The sequence below is a fragment of the Tauraco erythrolophus genome, chromosome 19 (genome assembly GCF_009769465.1).
Source record: "Tauraco erythrolophus isolate bTauEry1 chromosome 19, bTauEry1.pri, whole genome shotgun sequence".
NCBI lineage: Eukaryota > Metazoa > Chordata > Aves > Musophagiformes > Musophagidae > Tauraco > Tauraco erythrolophus.
The window spans coordinates 6,514,239-6,537,566 of record NC_141483.1 but is presented as its reverse complement, the minus strand read 5'-3'; the positions used below and the strand labels follow the sequence as shown (position 1 = coordinate 6,537,566).

Below are 23,328 nucleotides of genomic sequence, written 5' to 3'. Positions count from 1 at the left end.
CTTTCCCTCTCTTCTTCTTGTCTGGCCCCCATCCCAAAAATTGTTGTGAAATGGCTACTTTCCACACAGAAAAAAAAGCAAGCAAGTGCAAAATAAATCACATAGTTGCACACTATAAAGAAATTAGCTTGCTTAGACTTATATCTCTTTTTTAAGGTAGTCTGACGCTTGTTTGGCAGAAGATAGGGGTTTTTTCTCCATTGAAGAGGGGATGTATTAAGATGGAGGAAAAAAATTGTAGGGTCTGTCATATGACTTGATTCCATCTGTCTGCCGAGTAGAATGGAAATTTTCTCCCAACCTTCTCTTTTATGTGCCTTTTTTTGATGTTAATGTGGAATCTCCTAGTTTGCCTTGGTCTTGATCCACATGCCCCTTCTTTCCATGGATGCTGCTCTTGGTGAGGTTTTAAGTGCTTGTTGCTTTGAGACAGCTACCAGAATCGGGGGCAAGATTTCTCCTGTACCTGATAGATTGTTGTGTGAAAACAATAGCAACTGGGCAGTCTTTTCCTCTCATCTTTATTTTAAATAGAATCTGCCAATAAACATCTAGGATGCCAATTGTTTGTAGAACTAATAACGGCTGGTGGAAATAAGGAAAAGAGGGTGAGGCTTGTTTTACTCTGGGACCTAGTTAGTTTGGGAAGTTAAGTGTTTAGAGGGGAAGGTGGTTATTATTCCCTTCTATAACAGCTCTGAACAGTGGGGTGGACTGGAATAACCAGACCCTGAGGGGACAACAGTTCTCCTTCTCAGAAATAAAATGTTACTGGCAGGCAAGAAGATCCTGGGAATGGATCTTCACTGGGCTCGTGGGGTAGGCTCCGTGTGAGCCGGTCACTGACCCTTATGGCAAAGGCATATAAGTCTGGGTCTTGTTAATCGTAACCTGAAAGATGGCTGCGATGTGGCAAGAGCCTCCTCACCTGCCTGGGTGAGCAGAGGTGCTGACCAAAACTCACAGTCCTCTTCAGTCCCTGTATGCTGGCATTCACATTTGACCAGCTCCAAAGCCTCAATCATTTTCCTTCCTTGTGGGCAGACACATTTTTGTCCATATGAATGTGAAAATACCTTTGATTATGATACTAAGAAGCAGAATATCTCCTTGTAAGGGAAGCATCGCCCTCATCTAGCTTCGGTGCCCCCCGGGCTAGCTTTGTATCTCTGCACATCGCCGCGTTTGGCTGTGCAGGCACAGCCTAGGGTAGATGTGGCCTCACTGTCCTTGCTATCTGGTAACGGTGGGCTCTCTCCCACCCCTGTCCCTACTGGATTCTCCCAGCATTAATCGATTCCAACCAGAAACTGAAGAGATTAATTCTGGGGTTTTTTTTAGGGGGATGGTTGGGTTTAGTGGGGTTTTTTTTGTTCCTTAACTGCACCCTGCAAAATGTCCCAGCTGAGTTGTTTCCAAATACTAGCATCTCTAGGGAAGGGGTTATAAATTGCTAATTAAAGCCTGCAACGGGATAATTAACTAACCAGTTTGATGTAAATGGCTTAATGGGGCTTTACTAGCCCCTTTGAACTTAAAGTAGCACTAAAAAGTAAACTGTAAATACCTTCAAGGAAAGTACTGGCATGCTTGAATGTGAGGCTGCTTGGTTGTAGGGAGCAAGCCTGCTCGACTTGCCAGGAATCCAGTGGCCTGTGTGACAGCAAACTTGTCAAGGGGGTGAGGGGACCAACCAGGCACCCCTTGGGGAAGGCTCTGCAACCACGCTAGTTCTTCAGGAAGAACATAAATGCTGATAAATCATGCTTTCAAACCTGCCCTGCCTGCTTTAGAAAATTTAAATCACAACCTCAGTTTAAATGCAACTGTAATGAATTTCATCAAGATTGAAGAAAAAAAAAAAAAGCAAAACGCAAAACCAACCCCGAGGGGGAGGCAGCCACTAGAGTCCACCCTAATTTTCCTGGAGTTGTATTTGCATTAAGGTCTTTTGGCAAGTCCAGGCAAAAATGCTTATTACACTTTGTTTCAGAGGACCTTGTTACCCACTGAATCTGCTGAGACAACATACTGCAGCAGATTACAGTTTCTGATGCATTTTGGGGACTTTTGGGAGAACCTCTAAGCTTTCATTCTTGCTGGACTCTTACAAAATTCCAAGGGAGGAAGTCAACAACTATTAAGAATCTAGAAATGAAGATCATTAGAAAGTGGAAACATTTTGTGTAGTAAGGTATTGATCTCACTTCTGACTATACAAACTGGGGTGTCAGAGAGGAGAATTTCAGGCCCAGAAGCAGGCAGGAGTATTCCCTTCTGTCCCTCCCTCTATGGGAGAGAAATTCCTTCTGGTCCAAGTGCTGCTGTGCTCCATCTTCTCATTGCACAGGCACCACGCAGTGCCAGCGATAATTCGCAAGAACTTTCTTTTCTTCGTTGTTCCTCTGTCTCACCACCGTCTTTCACCTATTGCCAGCAGCCTTCCTGGGTACTGGAGGATGTTTTGGAGTTTGAAGCACAATCCTCAATTACTACTGTGACCTCTGACACCTGAGATGTGGCTTTACAGCCAGCTTTGCTGATGAGCATTCCTGGTCCTTGGCTGTGCTTTCCTGCCTGCTCTGTTGCACCACGCCTGAAGACCATGAAGGGTGTAAGGCTGAGCCAGACCAGGGCTGATGCAGCAAGAGGGCAAGACCTAACCCTTTCAGTGGTGGCCCTGACTTGAATGGGCTAAAACAGATCATGATGCCTCATCATCTCTAATGATGGATCTGTTTCTCTGTGGTTTGTTTTTTTGTTTTGTTTTTGTTTCCAGCTGGGAAAATAATGGGAAATAATTTACCACTGGCAATATTCATGCTGGCTTTAGAAAAAAAGACACGTAAAAGCACTGAAGTCCATTGTAGCACTTCTGCATCATTGCCCTCTACATCTTATTTTAAAAATCATGTCTGACAGAGGATTCAGTCCTGGACTCTAATTGTTGGAGTGCCTATGGGCCTATTATATGCAACGATAAAAATGCTCTGCTGTGGTCTTTAGAAGAGGAGGTAATAACATGGCACTTCTTTGTTTCTGCATGTTGAATGCAGAAGACAGCACCATGGCACTACCTGCTTGCTGTGTGTGGGTGGGAGCACAGTGCAGGATTAATTTGGGGTTGATGGTGTTGGCAGCGATCTGTCAGCAGAGCTTGCCCAGCTGCCTGTGCTACACTGTAGCTCTTAATTCTTCACTTTTATGAGCACTAACCTAAATCACATATTTAAAAAAATTAAAAATGCATGCGCTATAGAGAGAGAGATACTTGCAAGCAGAAGAGCCCTGGACATGTGCAGTGTTGATGGCTGGAGACTCCCTTCAAGGAATACCAGAACACCTTAGCGTGCCAGCTTTGATATCTTGGCATCAGACTGGGAAATGCAAATACTCAATCTTAATCCATCATTCCCACATGCTGACATGCATCCAAGGGGAACTTCTGTGAATGTTGTTGATATTCCCATATAATTTCAGCTGGTACTTTGTTTCCCAGCACCACTCCACCGTGTGCCCAACTGAGTGCAGTGTCTTCCAGGCCTTTTATGCCAGATCTTTTGGATATGTTTCTTTCATGGGGAGGCAAAAGGGCATTAGTGTGCATGTGCAGCAGAGGAACAAACTCTGTGTTTGGAGGGAGTGGGGTTGTTTCTGAGACTTTTCTCTTTCTAATCCCCCTCAACAAACCCTTCTGCAGATTTTTAGATTCCTCACTGAGTCCTTTAAAATATATGATCAGTTAAAAACCAAATGAATGAAAAGGCTTTTTCACACTTCCCAGGAAATAAAAATCAAGAAAAAAGTGGATTGTAATAATCATCCATTCTTTCACATGAGAGATGGTCAGAGTTGAGACTCCTTTATGAAGTTCTAGTGTGCTTTACATATCTTCTAATAACCATACTTTTTGTCTTTTATACGGAAAGTTTTATACAAATAATAATAAAAAATACATACAAAGAAAGCTAGCATGACTAAGAATTTCTGCTGTGCCATTTGTGCCGATGAAAGACCCAAACTCATCAGTCCTTTTTAGGCACCTCAGTAAATTTCAGCACACTTGTTAGTCCTGTCTGAAGCTTTGCATATTTCTCAGTTGCCCAGTCTCTTCTGGGGGAAGGAAGTAATATTTGCAAGATGGGAAAGCAGAATTTTCCTCAGCAATTTCACTATTTGTTATAAATAACCATCTTTAAAAAACCTCAGAATAATCTCCCTTCCAATACACCTTTTGTTTTGAAGCCCACCAAATCCGACACCCATATTTGATTTGCTGGCTCAAGAATAACAGGGAGAATGCGAGCAGTAAACCCCGGCCCAGCACTCTTGATGGCTGCTGCTAAAGAAAGAACAAATTATGTGTAGCAGTGCTTTCCTGACCATTCCTCTGTTTCTAGAAACATCAAACATTTAGTCAGTGCTTTTCTTCTGGCTATTGCAAGTAACAGAAAGTTGTGTGAAAATTAGAACATAATAAAGACAAATTTTAGAGTGGTGTCTGCTGCAGGTCTTGGGTGTGTTCGCCGAATTGCCTCCTGCTTAGAGAGCAGCTGGAAAATCCAAGTCCTTTCCCAACATGTCAAAACCAACTTTTTCAAAGGATGTGGTAGCTGTGCCAAAGCACCTTGCCTATTTGTAAGCAAATGCATACTATTGGGAGTATTTCTGCCTAGGCCAGCATTCTCACATGCAGCTGGCTGTATTAAATCAATTTGATGAATTACTATCTACTTTTTAATTTTTCTACAGGCAGGTCTCTGCTATTTCTTGCCTGCACAAGATTGAACAGATTTTGACATTACATACCCTGTTATGAGACTTCAGTTGTCTGGAATGGGTCTGTGTGTGCAACGACTGGTCCTGGAAGGGTCTGGGGGTTTGGGATTATTGTCAGGCTTCTTACACTAAAGTAGCAGAGAAAGAAAGTGTGTGAAAGCCATGTTAGCATCCATGGTGGAGGATACCTTATGACAACAAGGATGCCTCCTATGCCACTTATTCAGGTTCTTTACAGGAGTTGACTGTTGTTTGATTTTGGGGTTGTTTTCTTGCTGTTAAAACATATTCTTTTGAGTGAGGTGCCTGCCAAGGAAATGCCTGGAGAATGAAATAGATTAATCCTAGATGGTCTGACTTGATGGGTCACAGAAAGCTGGGTGGCATCAGAACATCCCTGTGGCTCATGAGGTATGTCACTTCTCAAGTTCATGAGCTTCAGGATGTGCGTGTTTTGGAGCACCTGCACTGTGGCATAATAATGCTACAATTTATTCAGCCCTTCTCTGTGACAGAATTGCGTGTGGCTGAATAATGTGCAGCCAAGGGCCAGCGACTGAAAGCAGCTAGAGACTAGATATAGGTCTTTGGGAATGTACAATGCCGAGACAGGTTTTAGTCCAAACATATCCTGGCTAAACATACTTCTTGCACCCTCTGGGAGTCTCTTGATGCTGTTATATTAGTGAGCTCTGCTGGAAGTGGTAAGGATATAAGAGTTTTATTTTTGCCTTCCAGTCCAAGGTGTAGTATCAATGTTTGTTGTGGCTGTTAGCAGTAGTTCGTACATGTATTACTCCTTTGGCCAGATTCTGATCCTATTTACGTAGCTATAAAACTGCTGAGTTGTTTCATCTGTGTAAATGAGGTTTCAGTCTTCCTAGCTGTTTTGGTTTTTCTGTTTTGGTTCTGTTTGGTTTGTTGTTTTTTCTTTAACCGCTTTCCTTGCCGAGAGGGGAGAGTTCTATGGGAAGTGATCCAGCAAAGTTTTAAAATAGCAATTTAGTGTGGGTTTTTTTTTTTTTAACTCTTGCTCAAGCCTTTAGATATGTGAACTGTCTCCATGAATTCTCATCTGAGTCTATGAAACCTGCCAGCCAAGCCTAAATCTTGCAGGAGGTGCGGCCACATTTATGTTCTCAGAGCTCTCTGGCACAGATACCTGGTGCACCTGTGTCTCCTGTTAGTTTCAGTACTGTCACAACTTCACCCCTTATGCCTGTTTCTCTGGTACCTCCTGTTTTTCCCAAGGTTATCTTCTATAAATAGAATCTGCTCCAGCTTTTCACTCCCCCACACCCATCTTGAGGAGAATAATTACCAATGAGATGGTTTTAATAGTGCTGAAAGAAGGAGGATGATCCATTCTGCCATGCTCTTTGAGGCTTTTTGTGACAGGAAATAAATGCACCAAGTGCTCAGCAATTTCCTTAGGTGACATATGTAAGTGAGTAGCTATTGAAATGCTTAAGCTTGAGTATTTAAACATTTGATAAACCATGAGTTATCCGAAGAATAAAATTGTAATTGTTTTGGCACCCACAGAATTCCATGCAAAGGTCTTAATCTGAGTATAAAATCCAGTCATTTCCTTAATTGTTGGTAGATTGGTGGAGTTAACTGTGGTATCTAGTGTTCACCTGTCCAGAAACCAAAACCGTGCTCAACCCAGGCTAGCAGGGACGCTTTGGATGGTGCTGCTGTCTATCAGCACACGATACAGCAGCCACAAGACACAAACACTTAGAGCATTCATAACCAGAAAAAATTCTCTAAAATGAAAAAAAAAACCAACCAAACCTAAATGAAACCACGTAAGGGTTTGAGGTGATGATGCTGACTTTACTGTCCTTTAAACTATGCCCATAGCCAACTATACCAACAGCCCAGAGCTTTGTGTCGTATAAACCAAGAGAAAGAGAAGCTCTGTCTAGGCTGCACGCCGCAGCTGGTGAGCAGTGGCTCAGACAGCAGAGTGCTCTGCGTGCAGGAAGCGCCTGCAGATGGAAATGCTGTGTGAAGGAACCATTGCTGGCACACTGATACATGCTGGCAAATTAGACTGTCTTTGGTGGGAGGATAAGAATCTACTACAGCTCTTTAAAATCACTCTTGTCATGATCACCTCATGATAAAACATTGATTTCTCCAGTGTAAATAAAAGCATAGCACGTTTCCCAAATAACCTCTTAAAGACAAACCAGATTGGTGCAGGAGAGTAAACTAAGTCAGAACAACCAGTCAACCTACAGTATTACTACCCAGAGCTCAGAATGAAATGGGAAGGGCGGTACATTTTCAGGTTTTACAGCCACCTCTTTGCTTGACTTTGAAAATTATTTATTACCACTAATATTGTGCTTTGTAAACTCATACAGTGCTTTATGAAGTAAGACATGTTTCCTATTTTAAAGATCTTATAATCTTGTGGGTTGATAAGGGGTGCAGATTATCCCTTGGATGTTCATAAATAGCATTAGCACTAAGAGTTTTATTAGCACTGGGTCCTTTCAAGCCTGTGGCTCTTTCTTAACAACACTTTCCTGGTCAAGTGCTGAAATAAGGATTTTGACACCTTGATCTTCCAGGCTGCAACAGTGTGGGCATTCTTTTGTTCTGCTTGTAGCGAAAGAGCAAAACCCAAGCAGAGTCCCAGTGCAGCGACTGTTGCTCTGCATGGGTTTAATCCACCGCCTTTGCTTGGCTCTCTCCCTGAGACTACAAATCTGGAGTCTGGGTGATGGCAGCAGAGAGCGAGTCTGGGAGGTTTGTGTGTGTGCGCGCTCGCGCGCGTGTTTTAAATAACAAACAATGGAACAGCAATTTCAACAAATTGTGAGTGGCACTAATTTGTTATAGTGCTGTCTTGCCTTCTGGCAGTGTTGATTTAGGAGAAGCTGAGCAGACTGGAACGGATGCGGGGAGCCACTGGTTCTTTTGCTCTGGGGTGTGTATATGGTTCAGTATAAAATGCTTCTAGGGGTTCTGTCCTGAGGAGCTTTCAGATTACAGGGTAAGCACATGCATAGGCTGCCAATCTCCTTTTCAAAACCAAATCTTGGGCAAAAGTACCTTCCCCTTTGCCTTGCTCTACCCCTTCCACTTTTTTTTAATGGAGAGACGTTTTAAGTCTCAATTCATGACAAAAGCATACAATTTGTGTGTTTTGAGGACTGCCAGAAGATCCTTGACCTTGACACAGTATGTAGGGAAGAAAAGGAGGAAGATCCTTTGCTTTGGATTGTAGCAGAGTTTTCAACACCCCATGATGTTGCTGGGCTGCCTTTCATAACATGCCTGGGGCTGTAATCCCTAAAGCTGAGAAACTGTCAGAGAGGCTGGCCAAATGTGCAGGAGATACCTGCAGCCCTGGACCGCTGTTGTGCAGTGCTGCAGGATAAGGATGGCAGGATGGGAGCCTTGCTGGGAAGAGGCGGACTTTGGAAGCATATGTAGAGGGACCTCCTTGCAGCCCGTGAGCTGAGTTAAAAGAAAGTCTGAAGTCTCAAGTGAAGAAGATGGAATAAAACAGTCAAACCGAGAAGTAGTGGTTGCAGAGAAGGAGCCAAGGAAACGAAGAATTTTGAAAATGAGTAAACCCTGCTTTCCCCTTAGGTTATCTTCAGCTTGGATAGATTTGGATGTCATGCAGACAGTTTGCAAAACTTTGAGTCTGTTAGGCCTTCTGCTTTTACAAGCAATAGTGGCTTTCTGGCATCCTCTTATTGCCAGGATCAGAGTTGCAGAAGCACTTTTTAGTGGTTGCAAAGAACCGAATCTATGAGGGTTCAGGGTGATCAGTTAAGCAGCTGCTTTGGAGGGGTATTTGGCAGGCAGTACAGTCTTGATACTGCCAGGACCTACTCTTAAACAGTGGTTTGCTTGAAAGACTTCACCGAAGCACAGCTTAAGAGATGAAGATTTCTCTGAGAAATACAGGGCTGAGTACATGGTCAGTTCTTGGGGGGAAAAAAAAAAAGAAAAAAAGGTGGATGAAGTGCAAAAGGTGCTGTATTTAAGGCACCATTTATTTACGTTAAGGAGAACTGTTGCTGCTGCATCTGTAGGTACGGATGAGATAAGTGAATGAGGTTTGGTCTTGTAGAAGAAAATGAGACAGCAAAGTTTGTTTCTGCGCTCACTGGTATCTGGCCTGTGGTGAGAGAGATGACATTTTGGTCCAAGGTCATCACTACCCGTGTCCTTCCTGCATCCCTGAGCATAGAGCTCAGAGTTAGCTACTGCAACAAGTTCATGATATTAGCAGTATTCTGTATGCAGATGCTCCCGTGCTGACTGCTTCTCTCTGCAGAAAAGTTTGCTGAGTCCACACAAGAAATAAAAATAAGCCAGCCAACTGGGAGGATCTTTATCAAACACTCTCCCATTTCTTCCAGTACTCTGAGGCCTTGTTTGCTCAAACAAACCCTGTAACTAAGGGGTCTGAGTCACAGTCACTAGTGGATTTAACACGCCCAGCTGTCTGCCTCATCCCTGTCCTGGCGATCCCACCAGTTGCAGGACAGTTGAAAGGGCCATGGGTTTGCTCCAGTATTGCTGCATTTCACAACCCCGCTATCAGCTTGTACCTGGGGTGACTCAGAGCCTTAAAGCAGTGCTGCAACTGGGAGGGTGCTGCAAGACAGTCTTGGTTGGAAAAGGGTCACAACGTTCCTTCTTCTCCACTGTGCTGTGTGCTCTTGCCCCCAGAACAATGCTCAGCGTGAAGCTGCCACCCTGTGCAACCCCTGCCAACTGTGGCCTACCATACCGAAGGACAGGGCCCGAGCTGTTAGGAGCAGAAGCGTCTTCTCACTCCATGTAATTCATAAGGTTGTTGATGCTGCCTAACACTCTCTAGGATTAGCTGGGAGGTAGTAAAAATCTTTAGTCACGTCCTAAATTCTTGCATTGTAAAGGGAGAATTCTGTACATCAAGGCTCAAAGGTGGCTGGGAAACAGAGGAATTTTGCATACCAAAAGGGCCTTAAGTGGTGGATGGGTAGAGGGTATCCTTCCTCTTGTGTGGGCTGAGCTACTCCACTGAGTTATGTGGGTACTTAGTGCAATAAGGAGTCGTTAGATTAGCTGGGACATCAGAGCTGAAGGTACAGTTGGAACTGAGCTTGCTCGGTTGTTGCAGGGCTGCAGAAGAGCCCAACATCTATGCTGCTCACTCGCTTCTGAGGCTTTATTTGTTTGTGTCACTGCTGTGCTCCTGAGATCAACTGTGCTCTGCAGATATGCAGGAATTTTTAGTGCCTGGCTCTGCTTGACAAGATCTGCAAAGTCCATGCTTCCCCTCTTCTCCTCCCACTAGACGGTTTGAGTAGTCTTGGGCTCCTTCATGTCAGCAGTGAAAATAAACGTATAATATACAAGGGCTCTGTTTATAAATTGGCAGGAAGCTTCATTTCTGACTGCAGTGTGATGTTCTAACAGTAGGAAACATCTTTGTTTTAAGCAGTTCTCTGCCAATCTCTGCCCTAGAGGGGAAATGCAACTATGGAGAAGAGCGTCTTGCTTCACAGTAGCAAGAAGCAAATTGCTGTAATTTGGATGTAAATCTGCATTTTAGCCACTGTCCAAGAAATACCTTTATTCAGCCTTCAGCCTTTAGCCTTTCTTTAGCTGAGTATTGCTGGTTTTGCTGAGTGTTCTGCAGAGTCCTGACGCTGGCAGATGCTACCAGTAGTATGTTGCTCATATGGAGTCTAGAGCGTGTGAACTCTTGGAGAGGAGGGAGCTCAAAATCCCCGGGGCCCTGGCCCACTATGCTTAAAGTTGCACGCTATTTAAATGTGGGTTGTTCATGCTGGCAGTGGTCCGTTCAGACTAGTTCAGCAAATGCTCTTGGCTCAGCGTAGCCCAGGTCAGTAAGCAAACACTTGCTTACATTTCACTTCTTCATTGTATTGACAAGATTTAAAATCTTCAGTCTGTAGCAGTCAAAACAGGCCGATCTGAATACAAAAGACCTATTAGTTCAGTGGGAAAGGGATTTAGTTACAGAATTGTGGGGATAAGAATGCAGGTGGGGAATGATGGGAACACTGTCCTGGGCCTGAGCCCAGCAGATGTCCTGGAAGAATGAAGAACTATCTCCTTACATTCAGTGTCCTTTTCACGAAGACGCTTTCTGTTTCCTAGGCCAGTGTCCTTTACGTTCTCTCTCATCCAACTACATTAATTATTGTAAGTCTTTTTATTTGGCCTTTTAAGGTTGAAATAATAATCAATATTTTCCTAACTTTTTTAATGTAACATTTCTATCTCCAGCAGCTCAGCTGGAGGACATGCAGCCAGCAATGTGACAAGAGCTGTGCAGAAGTTTCACTTCGCCATGAGGGTCTAAAACCTATTTTAAATCCCTGCGAGGCTGCGGGCTTATTTCTGTCCTGCTTTTTTGGTGTTTTGTTTTGTTTTTTTTTTTCACTGGGGCAGCATCACCACTTGTAGAGAGGGACCTGTGCTTGGCATCTACCCTAAAACTATCTTCCTTAATAATCCTGCTGGAGCTGATCACAGGAACTCTGGGGGAAGGAGGATATGCACTGCAGAGGGTATCCTAGGCTGAATGTATCTGTGGGATATGCCTTTCCCTGACATGGAAAAGATGTCGTTGCTTTTCCTTTGGGCAGCGAAGGGTGGAATTGTAGATCTCAAGTTTTGCGAACCTCGTACGAGCTGCAGTTCACCATGAATTAACTTGAGCTCCAGTCTCCAAGAACGTAGATTAAATTATTAATGACACATCATTATAAATAGGAGAGGGTATACAGTATTTTCTTTTCCCATGTTGCACCGCAGATGTAACAAAAGCCAAAGGGACCCAGCCTGGCTCAATGCTATAACATCTCTAGAAGAGCAGGATTTCAAAGGCTTGGGAAGGGGGACAGGGAAATGGGGACAACACAGAAGATCAGCATTAAGTGTTTCTTCCATTGCCTGTACTGTGTGGGGAGCGAGACCGTGAAGCTCTGGCATCAGGCTTTTCTCATAATAGAGGCATTTCTAAATCGTGATATTTAGTTGCCTGAATTTCTGAGCAGAAGGAAGCTGGTGCAGACATCCTGGGATCTGTTGTTCTTGGATATATGTGGACTGGTCCTCCTGAAGCTCAGTGCCGTTGGGAGTCCTGAATGGAGGTGGCCAGAGTCATCAAGAAACTTGCAGAGGCCCTCTGCTCAGTTTCCGTCGCAGTTCAGCAGTTCTGGGGAGATGGGTGGAGGGGAGGTTGTTCTAGTAGTTACATATTTAAGGCAGGTGGCCGTTTTAAATGTACGTTTCAATTTTGATTGCAGTTTTTTAATTGCATTTTAACAGCGTCCCTGCTGGTTCTCCATTCTGCATCGTGCAGCCACGTTCTATTGATGGCCTGTTGTGATTTCAATGGAACATCATGGGATGTACCTGGCACGCCGGGCAGCACTGGATGGAGGTGCCTTTAGCCCAATGTACCTGGCATGGTAAGCGGCAACCAAGTGGTTAATCTGCATTCTACTGCTCGTAGTCTCAGCTTGTATAGCAAGGTGTTCCTGCTTTGCTGCAGCCTTGCACTGACTGGAAATCACTTCGCTCTCCTGATGTTAGTGCTTTCACGCACGCAGGGCCCCCACCCCTTTTCACCCATGGAGATTCCCCTTTCCCTGGGCAGTTTGCCATGCAGCAGAGAAGGGCCTAGCCACATCAGGCTCTCCTTGTTATTCTAGAAGAGGAAGAGAAGGGACTGGGAAATCATCTGACTCTTTTTCTTCTCTCCTTTTTGGGCCAGGAGCTGGTAGCAGTTGAGCATGTATTGCCCACGTACCTAATGCCCAAACGTTGCCGCACAGAGGTAGCAAACAGGTGCTTGTGTCCATAAGCAAGGCTAAACTGTTTCTGCGGGAGTCCTGCAAGAGCTGCTTCAGGGAGCCGAGAGGGCAGCTCTGCCTGGCACTAATTGGAATGTAAACAAACTAAACAAAGGCCAGTTTAAGTTTGCTGATGTGGTACCTCCGCGAAATGATCCTCCATTCTCCTTCTCCTTTCCATGTCCTTGCCTGCAACATCAGCTGCACGTTCTGCTCTGTCCTGCATGTCGCTTTCTCTCCCTTCCCCAGCTCTGCAGACCTCTCCCCTAAGTAAATGGACATATTGGTCTTACCTATTTTGAAGTGAGAGATATTCTTGTGAGAAAAACAAGGGTGCTGCATCCTGTTTTCTGTTTGAGCCACCTCACAGAGCTTTTGCTGCTCCACTGTCCATGATGAAAATGCATGTTTTTGCCTCTGCTTCTGAGTCTACTGCCTGCCTGCTCACAGGGCTGGAGAGAGGGAAACCATTTGGGCTAACACAGCTCCTGCATTCCTCCCTATGCCTCTGCTGCTCCGGAATGTAAATACTGTTACAAGGCATGGGCTAATGACCTGCCAGTTGCAGCTCTGGGAGGAAGGTTAGTGGGAAAGCCCACTTCACCGATACCTCGGGAGAGTTCTGGAAATAGGTTCTGTTGGGATGTGGGGAGAGGAAGATCAGATGAGCCAGTAACCAACAGGAAAGCTCTCTTCCTAGCGGGGTCTTCCAAGTGCTCTAAAAAAGATAGTTCATCTGAAACTGCAGAGTGCAGAAGTCATCTGTTTCAGTTTCACCCAGATCCAGTAGCAGCTGGACACAGCATTTTTAATATCAGAAGTAAATTGGTGGGAAGAGCAATGTAGCAATTGATTTAATTTTGTCTTGTTCTTCCCCATGCTCACTGCTGCAGTGTCTGCTCCGTGCAGCACAACTGCTTGGGAAAGTAGAGAAGTAAGTAAACAGGCCATGATCTTCTCCTGGGTTATCACAACATGCACAGCAGGCTAACGCTTTCACAGCATCTAATTTGATACATCACATCTAATCTGTTGTTGGTTTTTATCTGCAGTACTGTTAGTTCACTGTTCAGGTGCTCAGTGTCTAGCCTTCTCATCCATCCACAAATCCTCTACGTGAAATGAGTGATTCCATAGATCTGCTTTTGATTGATTCTTTGCTTCACTGGTGTTGCTTCTTAAAAGGTAAACAATATTCATGTGCTGCAATCTATAACTCAGAGATGTAATCAAAGAGCATCTCCTGCCAGAGGTAGCTAAGATAACACATTTAGCATTCATTCAGCAATTACTTTTAGAAAGAGATTTAGTGATATTAAAGATAATCAAATCTGTAGTGAATATGTAGATTTTATATTATTTAAAGGGGTGAAGGGATTCCTCTTCGCCTGTATACTTTGGCATCTAATTTTCTGTGATGTCCCGAGTCTTTGGGGAAATTGAGAGAAAATTAAGTTTTTCCTGCTTTGTAGTGAGAGCAGCACAGCTCCTGGAGCAGTCTGTGTGTTCTGCACAATCTTCATGCCCACGGGATCACAGCATGCCCCAGGCTGGGCACAGCAGCTTGCAGTTACCCAGCTCCATGGGCAATATTGCTTATGAAGACGCTATCGGCTCTTAGCTTGCAAAGCTTTGTTTGATGTGTGCCATCTGCTTGCAGCATTACTGTATTCTGTGATTTGTGCCCTGTATTTTTCATGTCTTTGCATGTGCTGTGTCTCAGTGTTTGGATGTGGTGGAGGTAGTGGAAAGCCTCAGTCTTGCTTCATTCCCTACTTGAACAAGAATATTTGAGCAGGTTTCTTCACCCTGAAAACTATGTGTCTTGAATGTCTAGGAAGCAACCTGAATCTGAAAAAAGACCATTTCTACTGCTATTTGTCCAAAGTCTTCTGTGATCCTGTTTTAAATGCAAAGGAGTGAAGTTTTGCACACTAAATTCAATGATAAAAGACTGTGGCCCCAGTGAGACATCTACGTATCCTTGAGGTCTGGGCTTTGGTTTTTTTTACTAGAAATGCATCTGAGGCCTTTCCTGAGCCAGGGCTCCTCTGAACTGAGAGTATGTTTTTTCTATCTTTTTGTAGGAACAGAGAAGGAAGGGTTCTTAACAGTGATATTGAGATACAAGAAATACAAACCACTGTGATTTTTCAGGGCTTTTTCGGGCTTTTGTTGTCGTTACTGGTGGTGGTGATGTTATCCAATGTTCAGGGTTTGTTAAGAGCCAGTCTCTGCAAACTATTGGATAGCAAGGCCTTTGTAAGGCTGCACCTGCCATTTGTTTGGGAAGATCTGCTAACTTTTATACTGGATTTAACCTCATAGTTGTCTTTGGTCCCATGCTTTCAGCTACAAGTGAGATTTTAGGAATGCCATAGATAAGCAATAATGCCTGCTTCTCTTTCACTAACAAGTTTTCCAACACACCCCTCTTCCCTCACCTCTGAAATGCATCATGCTAAAGAAGGGTTTGTAACTGGTCAGCTCTGGGAAATACCTGGAATGGATTATTTTTGTTCAGGACTGCACAAGATACACAAGCCAGGTTGATGCTATAAAGCTTTTGTCAACAAAGGTACGTCAGTCAAAGGTGTGTCCTCTGACCCATGTTGCTGTCCTGGTGAAAGCCCTTGGTGACCAATTCTGGCAAAATTTTAAACGTTGGGGCTCTAAACTTGGCTGAAGGTTTTGCTGCCTTGTTCCGTTACATTAGTTTTGTTGAGGTTGCTAAATCCATGTTAGACTTCAGCTAACAAATTCAAATTTGATAGGCAGTGTTACAGTGCTTAGACCTGACCGCTGCTTTTAAAATCTGCTAAAGGTAATAACCTACCTCATACTTTTGTCCTATTGAACATGAACACTTCTGTAAAATCTGACATGTGAGACAAATAGAGGTAATTTAAACAACTTGTACTATGCTAATTTTTATGCTGCAGAACACACTGAGGTTTAATAATAACATTATCTTCCTCATAAGGTCAGTAAAAAGCAGAACTATAATTCTACCCTGCTTCCAGGGCTTTCCCTGCAGGCTTATTACCTGGTTTCAATATCATTTAAGGCAGAAAGAAAAAAACAGAAGTAAAAATCTAAAAATATTTCCCATTAGTAGCTGCAACAAGCCTTGACTCTTTGCAAAGGCTTAGACAAACACGCATATGGAGATTTCTGGACCTCTGCTTCAAGTGCCACATCAATGAGAATAAGCTCTTGTTTACTTTAGTAACATAGTTCCTTTTTTTAATTAGTCTGTTTAGGCAAAAAATATGGCTGTGCTGTTTCCTTTCCTTTCCCATATATGTCCTTTATGACACACTTAAAAATCATATCTAGGGATTTTGTGTGCTATATGCATGGAAAGCACCATTACGTTTGTAGTGGAAATAGTGCAGTAGTGCTGCCCTTGCTCTTCTTGAGCAGGATGCATTTATAGACGCTGTGTTACGTTGCAAGCCGTGTTTTGTCCTTCCCTATCAATGTATCTCAGTGACGCAGAAGTAAGTGTTTTTTACTGGCCTGGCCAGATAAAAGTGGGTATTTGGTGCCTCTGTGCTGTGCTTCTTCCTCTTAATCAGCAATTCGGAGCAAGACACCAGAACCAGACACATTGCCTGCATGCTGCAACTCCGATGTAACTAATTACAATAAAACTTGTTTTAAAGTGCTCAGCACTGTTCAGTGGTAGTAATCCCTGTCTCTGTCACAATTTCGTGATGCTGCAGGGTGCGTTTCTGTGACATAAACACTATATATGGAGAAGAAATAACTGTCTAGCACCATGGCAAGCCTGTATGTCCTCCTTTTTGCTGCCAGCCTTTCTACAGCCAGCTGCCTCTGGGAACAACAGTCATGTGCACAGAGGCATGGTGGTGAATCCATCGTCCTCTTGGGTTCCCATCCATTGCGGAAACAATATAGAGCAGAAAAGCAGAGCAGCCCCTTTTAGCTGCGGGCCAAGGTACCGAGCCCTGGGATCTGTGTGGATGCTGAATTAGGTGCTGGTGCACGGAACAGGGGCCACAGAATTCTACCAGCTGAGTAACCGAGTACCAGGCTGACCAGCTGACCAAGTGAAGAAACGTATCCTGTGGAAGAAGGGAGGCATCTGCTTGGCAGATCTGTAGGTAAAAGTATAAATACCAGGCTAGTAAGGCAGCAACATTGGAGCACCTTTCTGCCAAACTAAAATTTATCACCAGTTAGTGAGAGCCAGGTTTGAGAGAGGTTATTTTTAACAGTGACAGTATCACTCCTTCTTTCTTTTTCGTGTGTACACATACTTGACACAGAGGGAAGATAATGCAGTCTAGTGTTCATCTTTTGAAATCTGATGGACTGAATGTGGTAATGGGACCCACAAGCAATAAAAAACATTAACTGATGATGATTTTAAGAGAAAATTTAAGCTCTTCATTTCTATGGACTTATGGCCTGCTCCTCCTTCAGTAAGAGAAATCTGTTTCAATCATATGATGAACTGGGAAAGGAAGGAAGTGGAAGGCTAAAGGTGGCTGTTGTATGTTTGGTATTAATTCCTCCCTTTGAACTCAAACTATTTTAAATCACCTTTAACAGATAAATGCTATTACAAGTAGTAGTTGACACTTTGAAACAAAAAACTTAAGAAAAAAGTAAAAAATTGATCTTGGATTCCTGAATGCAGCCACAGATTTAAATTCTAGTTTTTATGTATTGTAGTATTACCAAACATGCAATTACAAATTAGTTCTGATATGCCTTAAACTAGATTTCATACAGTGCCACGCTACTGGGAAGGCCAATATAATATCTAAGCTAAAATTATATAGTGAAATACTGTTTGTGAAGTACATGAACTACACAGAGGGTAACCACAATTTTCCTCTCTCCCCAGTACTTCAGGGTAGAGAGACTGGACTTGAGATAGGTTACTCGCTCTCAGTTTTAAACAAATTGCTTCAAAACTAAAGGCAGGGCAGAATTAACTGAAGAAAACAGTTTCAGATTGTTGAAGACATTTGGTGGCATTTAGCTAGCTCAGCATCCTGAATTTCAGCCAGTTCAGGGTTGATTCTAGCCCTTCATGTCAATGGATTGGGATACGGACATTGCGGGGGGGTGGTTTTTACAGCAGCCTTTCATACTCTTAAGGAGATTTCCCATTCACACCTCAGTGTCATTAATTCCGTCTTCAATGGATTTAGTTGCTACATGTCATTTCTCAACCCAGAGCAGCTGGGTGTTGTAAGATTTCAACATGTAAGAGCCGAGAAAAAAACTACATGTTAAAGCAGGGAAGGTGCAGCTTATGCTAGTTATTTTAGATGCTCAGATATGCAAATGGTAGAAGTAGATGCTTCTTTTTTCTTCCTTTTTTTCTTGCTGCTCATCCTCCCTTCAGATTTGTGTGGGGAGAGGGAAACAGCTTTCTCCTGTACCTAACTATTGTTTTCCTGCTGGTATCTTTGAACAGTAATTCTAGCCAATGACAACTGCCTTTGTAAAAGATATTTACAAATCTGATTTTTGAAAGACTTGAATCAAATCTTAGCCTGAGAAATACTTCTCTCTGTATTCCAAGCAGGATCACAGCTTGCAGAGCTGAACGTACCCAGAGCTCTTGGTTGGTGTCAAGCCTAACACAGACTGCACCATGTTAAGCCGGACTGTTAAAATGTAGATGTTCAAATGGAAACAGCAGATTCACACCTCTCATCTTCCTGTTTTGCAGGTGGTAAGGTGAAGGTGAAAGGAAGAGAAGGTGGAGATGGAACTGCCCAATCATGCCAAACAACTGCTACTGCAGCTGAACCAGCAACGAGCCAAAGGTTTCCTCTGTGATGTGATCATTGTGGTAGAAAATGCCTGTTTCGTGCCCATAAGAACATCCTGGCAGCCAGCAGCATGTATTTCAAATCCCTTGTCCTGCATGACAACCTGATTAACTTAGACACGGACATGGTGACCCCACCGTGTTCCGGCAGATCTTGGACTTTATTTATACTGGTAAGCTCTTAACGACTGACCAGCCCGGTGAACAGAACTTAATGCTCTCCTCACCGCAGCAAGCTACTCCCAACTGCACGACCCTGGCAGCTCTCTGCAGAAAGAAGCTGAAGCGGAACAGCAAGTCCTTCGCTGGCAAGGCCGGTGGCCTTGGTCTCGGGAGATCTGCCAGGAGTCAGAGACTTTCCACTGCTTCGGTCATCCAAGCTCGCTATCAGGGTCAAATGAGGGGTTGAAGGGCTCGCACTCAAAGGACCTGTCAAAAGGGAAGGCTCTCCGATGACGAGGTCTTCATCAGCAGTTCCAACCAAGAGAACTGTCACTCCTTAAGCAGGGGAGCCAGTAAGAACGGTGGTGGGGGCAGCAGTGCGAATGGAAGCACCGGCGACCAGGAGCTAGGCCTCGATCCTGTCCAAAAAAGCCCGTCGCTCCCTGTTGCGGCCTCCCACGATGACACGCAGCACAGCGAAAGCCAGCACGGCTCTCCCCAATCTGCCTCAGCCCCTGCAGCCAACAGTGCCTCATCGTTCGACGAGTCTGGAGTCGGAGCCCCTCACAGCATGGCGGACAGCAGCGACCCCATGGAGATGGATCTGGGTGAAGAGTGCCACCACTCATTGACGGGAGAGCAGCCAGCGCAAGGGCCTCCGGCACTCGTCCCGCAAGAAGGAGTGGATCAAGAAAGACAACGCCTTTGACCAAAGGAGGGGAGCAAAGACAGGGACGAGGGCGAAGGGCTGCCCAACGGTATCCTGCTGGGGCCCTTGTCCAAGTCCATGGAGCGGAGTCTGGCCGGGGCTACGGCGCAGACCTACCCTACCCATGCAAGGAGGAGGTGGAAAATGGTAAGGAGAACAGTGACGACAGCTGCCAGAGCGAGAGCGAGAGCGGCGGGCATACTAGTGCCAACTATGTCTACCGGCAGGAGGGGTTTGAGCCAGTGGCCTACGGTGACAACCTGTATGTTTGTATCCCTGTGGCAAAGGCTTTCCCAGCTCCGAGCAGTCAATGCCCACGTGGAGACGCACACCGAGGAAGACCTTTACATCAAGGAGGAAGGGACGTTATGGCGGCAAGGATGAAGCCGAGGATTGTCCAACCCCCAACCAGTCCTATGCCGCGGAGTCCCGACCCTTCAAGTGTTCAGTGTGTGAGAAGAGCTACAAGGATCCAGCCACGCTGCGGCAGCATGAGAAGACTCACTGGCTGACACGGCCCTTTCCTTGCAACATCTGCGGCAAGATGTTCACGCAGCGGGGCACCATGACACGGGCACATGCGCAGCCACTTAGGGCTCAAGCCCTTTGCTTGTGAGGAATGCGGGATGCGCTTTACCCGGCAGTACCGACTGACAGAGCATATGCGTGTCCACTCAGGAGAAAAACCTTACGAATGTCAACTGTGTGGTGGGAAATTCACCCAGCAGCGCAATCTGATCAGCCACCTGCGAATGCATACCTCTCCCACATAAGCCAAAGACTCCAGAATGAGCTTCGAGCCCATCCGCAGTGATTTACCTTTCTGTAGACTTGCTGCTTAAAAAAAAAAAGAAAAAAGAAAAAAAAAACAAACAAAAAAGGGGGCAACTCCCCATACTCTGTTCAGTCATAGGAGGCCTAAACAAATGTAGCTTTAACATTTAAAAAAAAAGTTCCTTTTTTCCCTTTTTTTAAAAAAAGAAAGGTCCACAGCCAAGCTGATGCAGTTAGTCCAACCCTCTCTCCAAATCTTGGTGATCTGGCAAGAAATGCCACTTCTTTTTGTGCACATCGACTTCATTGCTATATTGATTATCTGGAGCAGGTAGGGGGACCGTGGGGAACTTACAGTCTCTGCTGGCTCCCGCTCCCTGCCTCTTTCCTTCATGTTACTGTCACCCTACTCACCTCTCTTAGAACCAAACTCAGTAGGGGCATTTCTTGCCATTAAAAAGAAAATAAAGTACACCTTTTCTGTGGCCTAAGTAGCTGTGAAATAACATAGCATCGCATTCGCAAGCGCGGAAGCTGTGTCTGTGGACCATCTCACAGGGCTGGCAGCCCCTTCAGATACTGTGGGAAAGCCATAGCAGTGGAGGAACCCACCACCCTTCCCCTGGGCTGGCGATGGCGGGGAGAGGAGTCTGCCTGGGTGTGCACCAGCCCGAGTGCTTCGCTTAAAGAAATGGCAATGCCTCCCTCACCATCCCTCCCTCGTTTGGTTTTGATCTTTATCCTTGGCACATGTAACCACATGCCACCTTTTCCCACAAAACACACAAACCTCTTCTGCCTTACCCATGACTGAACAGGGACTGGATGCCCTGGGAATTTCTTTCAGTGAGCAGGGGGTCGTCTTTACTTTTCTAGTAGTTTCGTATGAATATTCTTTGCTTAGAGGTACTTGTTTTATTAAAGGAAAAAACCATTGTAACGTTTATGTGAATGTTTGAACTGGAAGGTCTGAGGTTAATTCTAGGGTGGGTGGGTGGGGAGGGGGTTTGATGTAGGCTGGACTTGCTACAAGTTCCTTAGGTACTTTTTTATTATTTTTATTTTATTTTTTGTGTGTGTGTATGTTTTAGCTTTCCTCCCTCACTAAAGAGCGAGTCTGTGTGGACAGACTTGTTACCTTTGCTACCTCTTGAATTCATGAGAACAATAAGATGGTTAGTGAAAGATTAGGCTTTTTTTTTTTCTTATTGTAAGTAATTAAATGTATAAAAGTAGAAGCTAAATTAAAGTTAAGGGATTTTTACCACCCTGTCCTTCCATCAAAAGTCAGCTAGAGAAATGTTAAAGCAAAGCTTGGCCAAAGACAAAGCAAAATATACGTTGAGCCAGAGGCTGTGCTGGCTGCTTGGACTGGCTCATTCACAGTCTCTTGGCTGTTTGTAGTCACTTTTAGATAAAAGAAGAAAACTTCTCTGAGATTTTTGGGCCCTTTCCAGCTTTGTTTATTGAATCTGGATACTATGGGGAGGGGAAAATGTCCCCCTCATCTTCCACTCCCCCAGCACATCTGGGTCAGTCTGTAAACACCTGGCAGGACAGAGGGTGAGGGCATAGCAGCCTATAATTTACTAGAATCCAGAGTGCAATAAGGGGGGGGAGAGGAGGAAAAAGCAAACCAAAGTGTTTCATATCCTCCCTTTTAGACAATTTAACACACGCACACAAAAAAAGAAAAAAAAAAGAAAAATGAAAAGAAAAAGAAACAAAATGTTCTTGCAACATCTGCATAAGACATCACAGCCAACAGCTGCTATTGGTTTAGAAGAGAAGACAGAGAACTTAGCCCACCAATTCTTGGCCCCCCTTGACTTTGTTGGCGTGACCTTGTGGAAAGCTATGGCTTATTTCAAGCCTCCCGTGACTGTGGTGGTAAAAATTCACAGCCAGTAGAATCATCCCTTCTGAATTGAGTAAGGTTTACACTTGTGTTTTTTCATTTTTTTTTCCCCACTCAAACCAGTATAGTCTCTATGCGTTAGGTTACCAAACCTCACGTTTTGTCTTTTTTTAAAAAAAACAAAACCAATTTTTTTATGTTTCGACCAAAAAAAGAAAAAAAAAGAAAAAAGTGAGCATGTTTGACTAAAACAAAGAAATATAAGCTTCATTTTCTATTGGGGTTTTTTTTGTTTGTTTTGAGTTTTTTTTGTTAAAGTAGACTAGTCCATAAGAAGTTTTTGGGTCAATTGAATGAACCGAGGAAACTGGAATCCAGGCTCCAAGCAATAGACAACCCAAAGGCACTGAGCCTTGGCCTGGTGTCACGTTACAGGGAACACGCTCGCCCTTCTCGCCCGCCGCGCTCCAGGGTGCTTCTCCCAGTGCCATTTTCTGCTCGCTCCCGGACGCCTGCGAGCTGCGGAGCGTGAGAGGGGAGCATGGACTGTTGTTTTTTTCTAATTGTGCTGAGATGCGCTGTTTTCTTTTGGGGGGGTTAGGTGGGGTTTTAGTGTCTTTAGCACTTCCGCATTTGGAATATATATTGAATTATTTTCTCCTTGATTCCTTGCCAAACGCCCCTGAGAATGTCCCCAAAATAGTCTTTGGGGCAGACAGGGAAGGTCTTGCATCTACCTTTTTCTCAGAGCAAGTCTCAGCAGGGCCCAGGGACAGTGGTGCAAGATTAGTTCCTAGGCACTTTCACCCTGCCTTTACCTTCCCTCCAGCCATCCTAAAGCGGAGCTGCATCCCAGGCTGGCTTAAGCTGCAGCCAGAGCAGGCTCCCCTTGCTGCCAGCTGGCTAAGGACCCACCAAGACCAGCTTTTCAAAACGATGTTTAGCTCCTTTAGTGAGGGGAACACGGCTGGGGACGAGCCCTGTCCCCCACTGCGAGTTTTGGCTGTGGGTTTCCCCTGCAGTTTGCTGAGGTGGGTCCATCACCGCTGTGGCACTTGGCCGGCGATGGGGACGGCGGTGAGTCTGTGCAGAGCCACCCTGGGGACAGCAGCTCAAGCTGTGACCAACTGAGCCAAGCCAATGGAGCAGCCCAAGGCGCGAGGAAGCAGCGAGCTCCTCGGCAGGCAAATAACCTGCTCCCCCTCACTTAATTCCATTTTTATAAGCATATGTGTGGGTGACATAGACTCTCCCCCCGCCCCCAGTCCCCCTCTTTATTTGCTTCTTAAGCCTTGAGAATCATTTTGAACTTTCAGGACCCAATGCTATTTTTTAAGAATTTTTTTCGGAGCATCTTTTTTTTTTTTTTTTTTTT

At 44.6% G+C, this 23,328-nt stretch overlaps 1 protein-coding gene across 1 annotated transcript in view; it reads left to right on the top strand.

The window, feature by feature from the left end:
* The window catches only part of HIC2 (HIC ZBTB transcriptional repressor 2), a 75,131-nt gene extending 54,057 nt beyond the window's left edge, over positions 1 to 21,074 (top strand). Inside the window, 15 exon segments of the mRNA XM_086623381.1 lie at positions 12,106 to 12,248; positions 18,349 to 18,478; positions 18,481 to 18,579; positions 18,582 to 18,659; positions 18,662 to 18,705; positions 18,707 to 18,836; positions 18,839 to 18,894; positions 18,896 to 19,246; positions 19,248 to 19,320; positions 19,323 to 19,418; positions 19,421 to 19,591; positions 19,594 to 19,626; positions 19,629 to 19,687; positions 19,689 to 19,895; positions 19,897 to 21,074. Of these exon segments, the coding sequence (XP_086479507.1) occupies positions 18,385 to 18,478; positions 18,481 to 18,579; positions 18,582 to 18,659; positions 18,662 to 18,705; positions 18,707 to 18,836; positions 18,839 to 18,894; positions 18,896 to 19,246; positions 19,248 to 19,320; positions 19,323 to 19,418; positions 19,421 to 19,591; positions 19,594 to 19,626; positions 19,629 to 19,687; positions 19,689 to 19,895; positions 19,897 to 20,094 (1,689 nt within the window). The 5' untranslated portion in view covers positions 12,106 to 12,248; positions 18,349 to 18,384 and the 3' untranslated portion in view covers positions 20,095 to 21,074.
* The last annotated feature ends 2,254 nt before the right edge of the window (positions 21,075 to 23,328 follow it).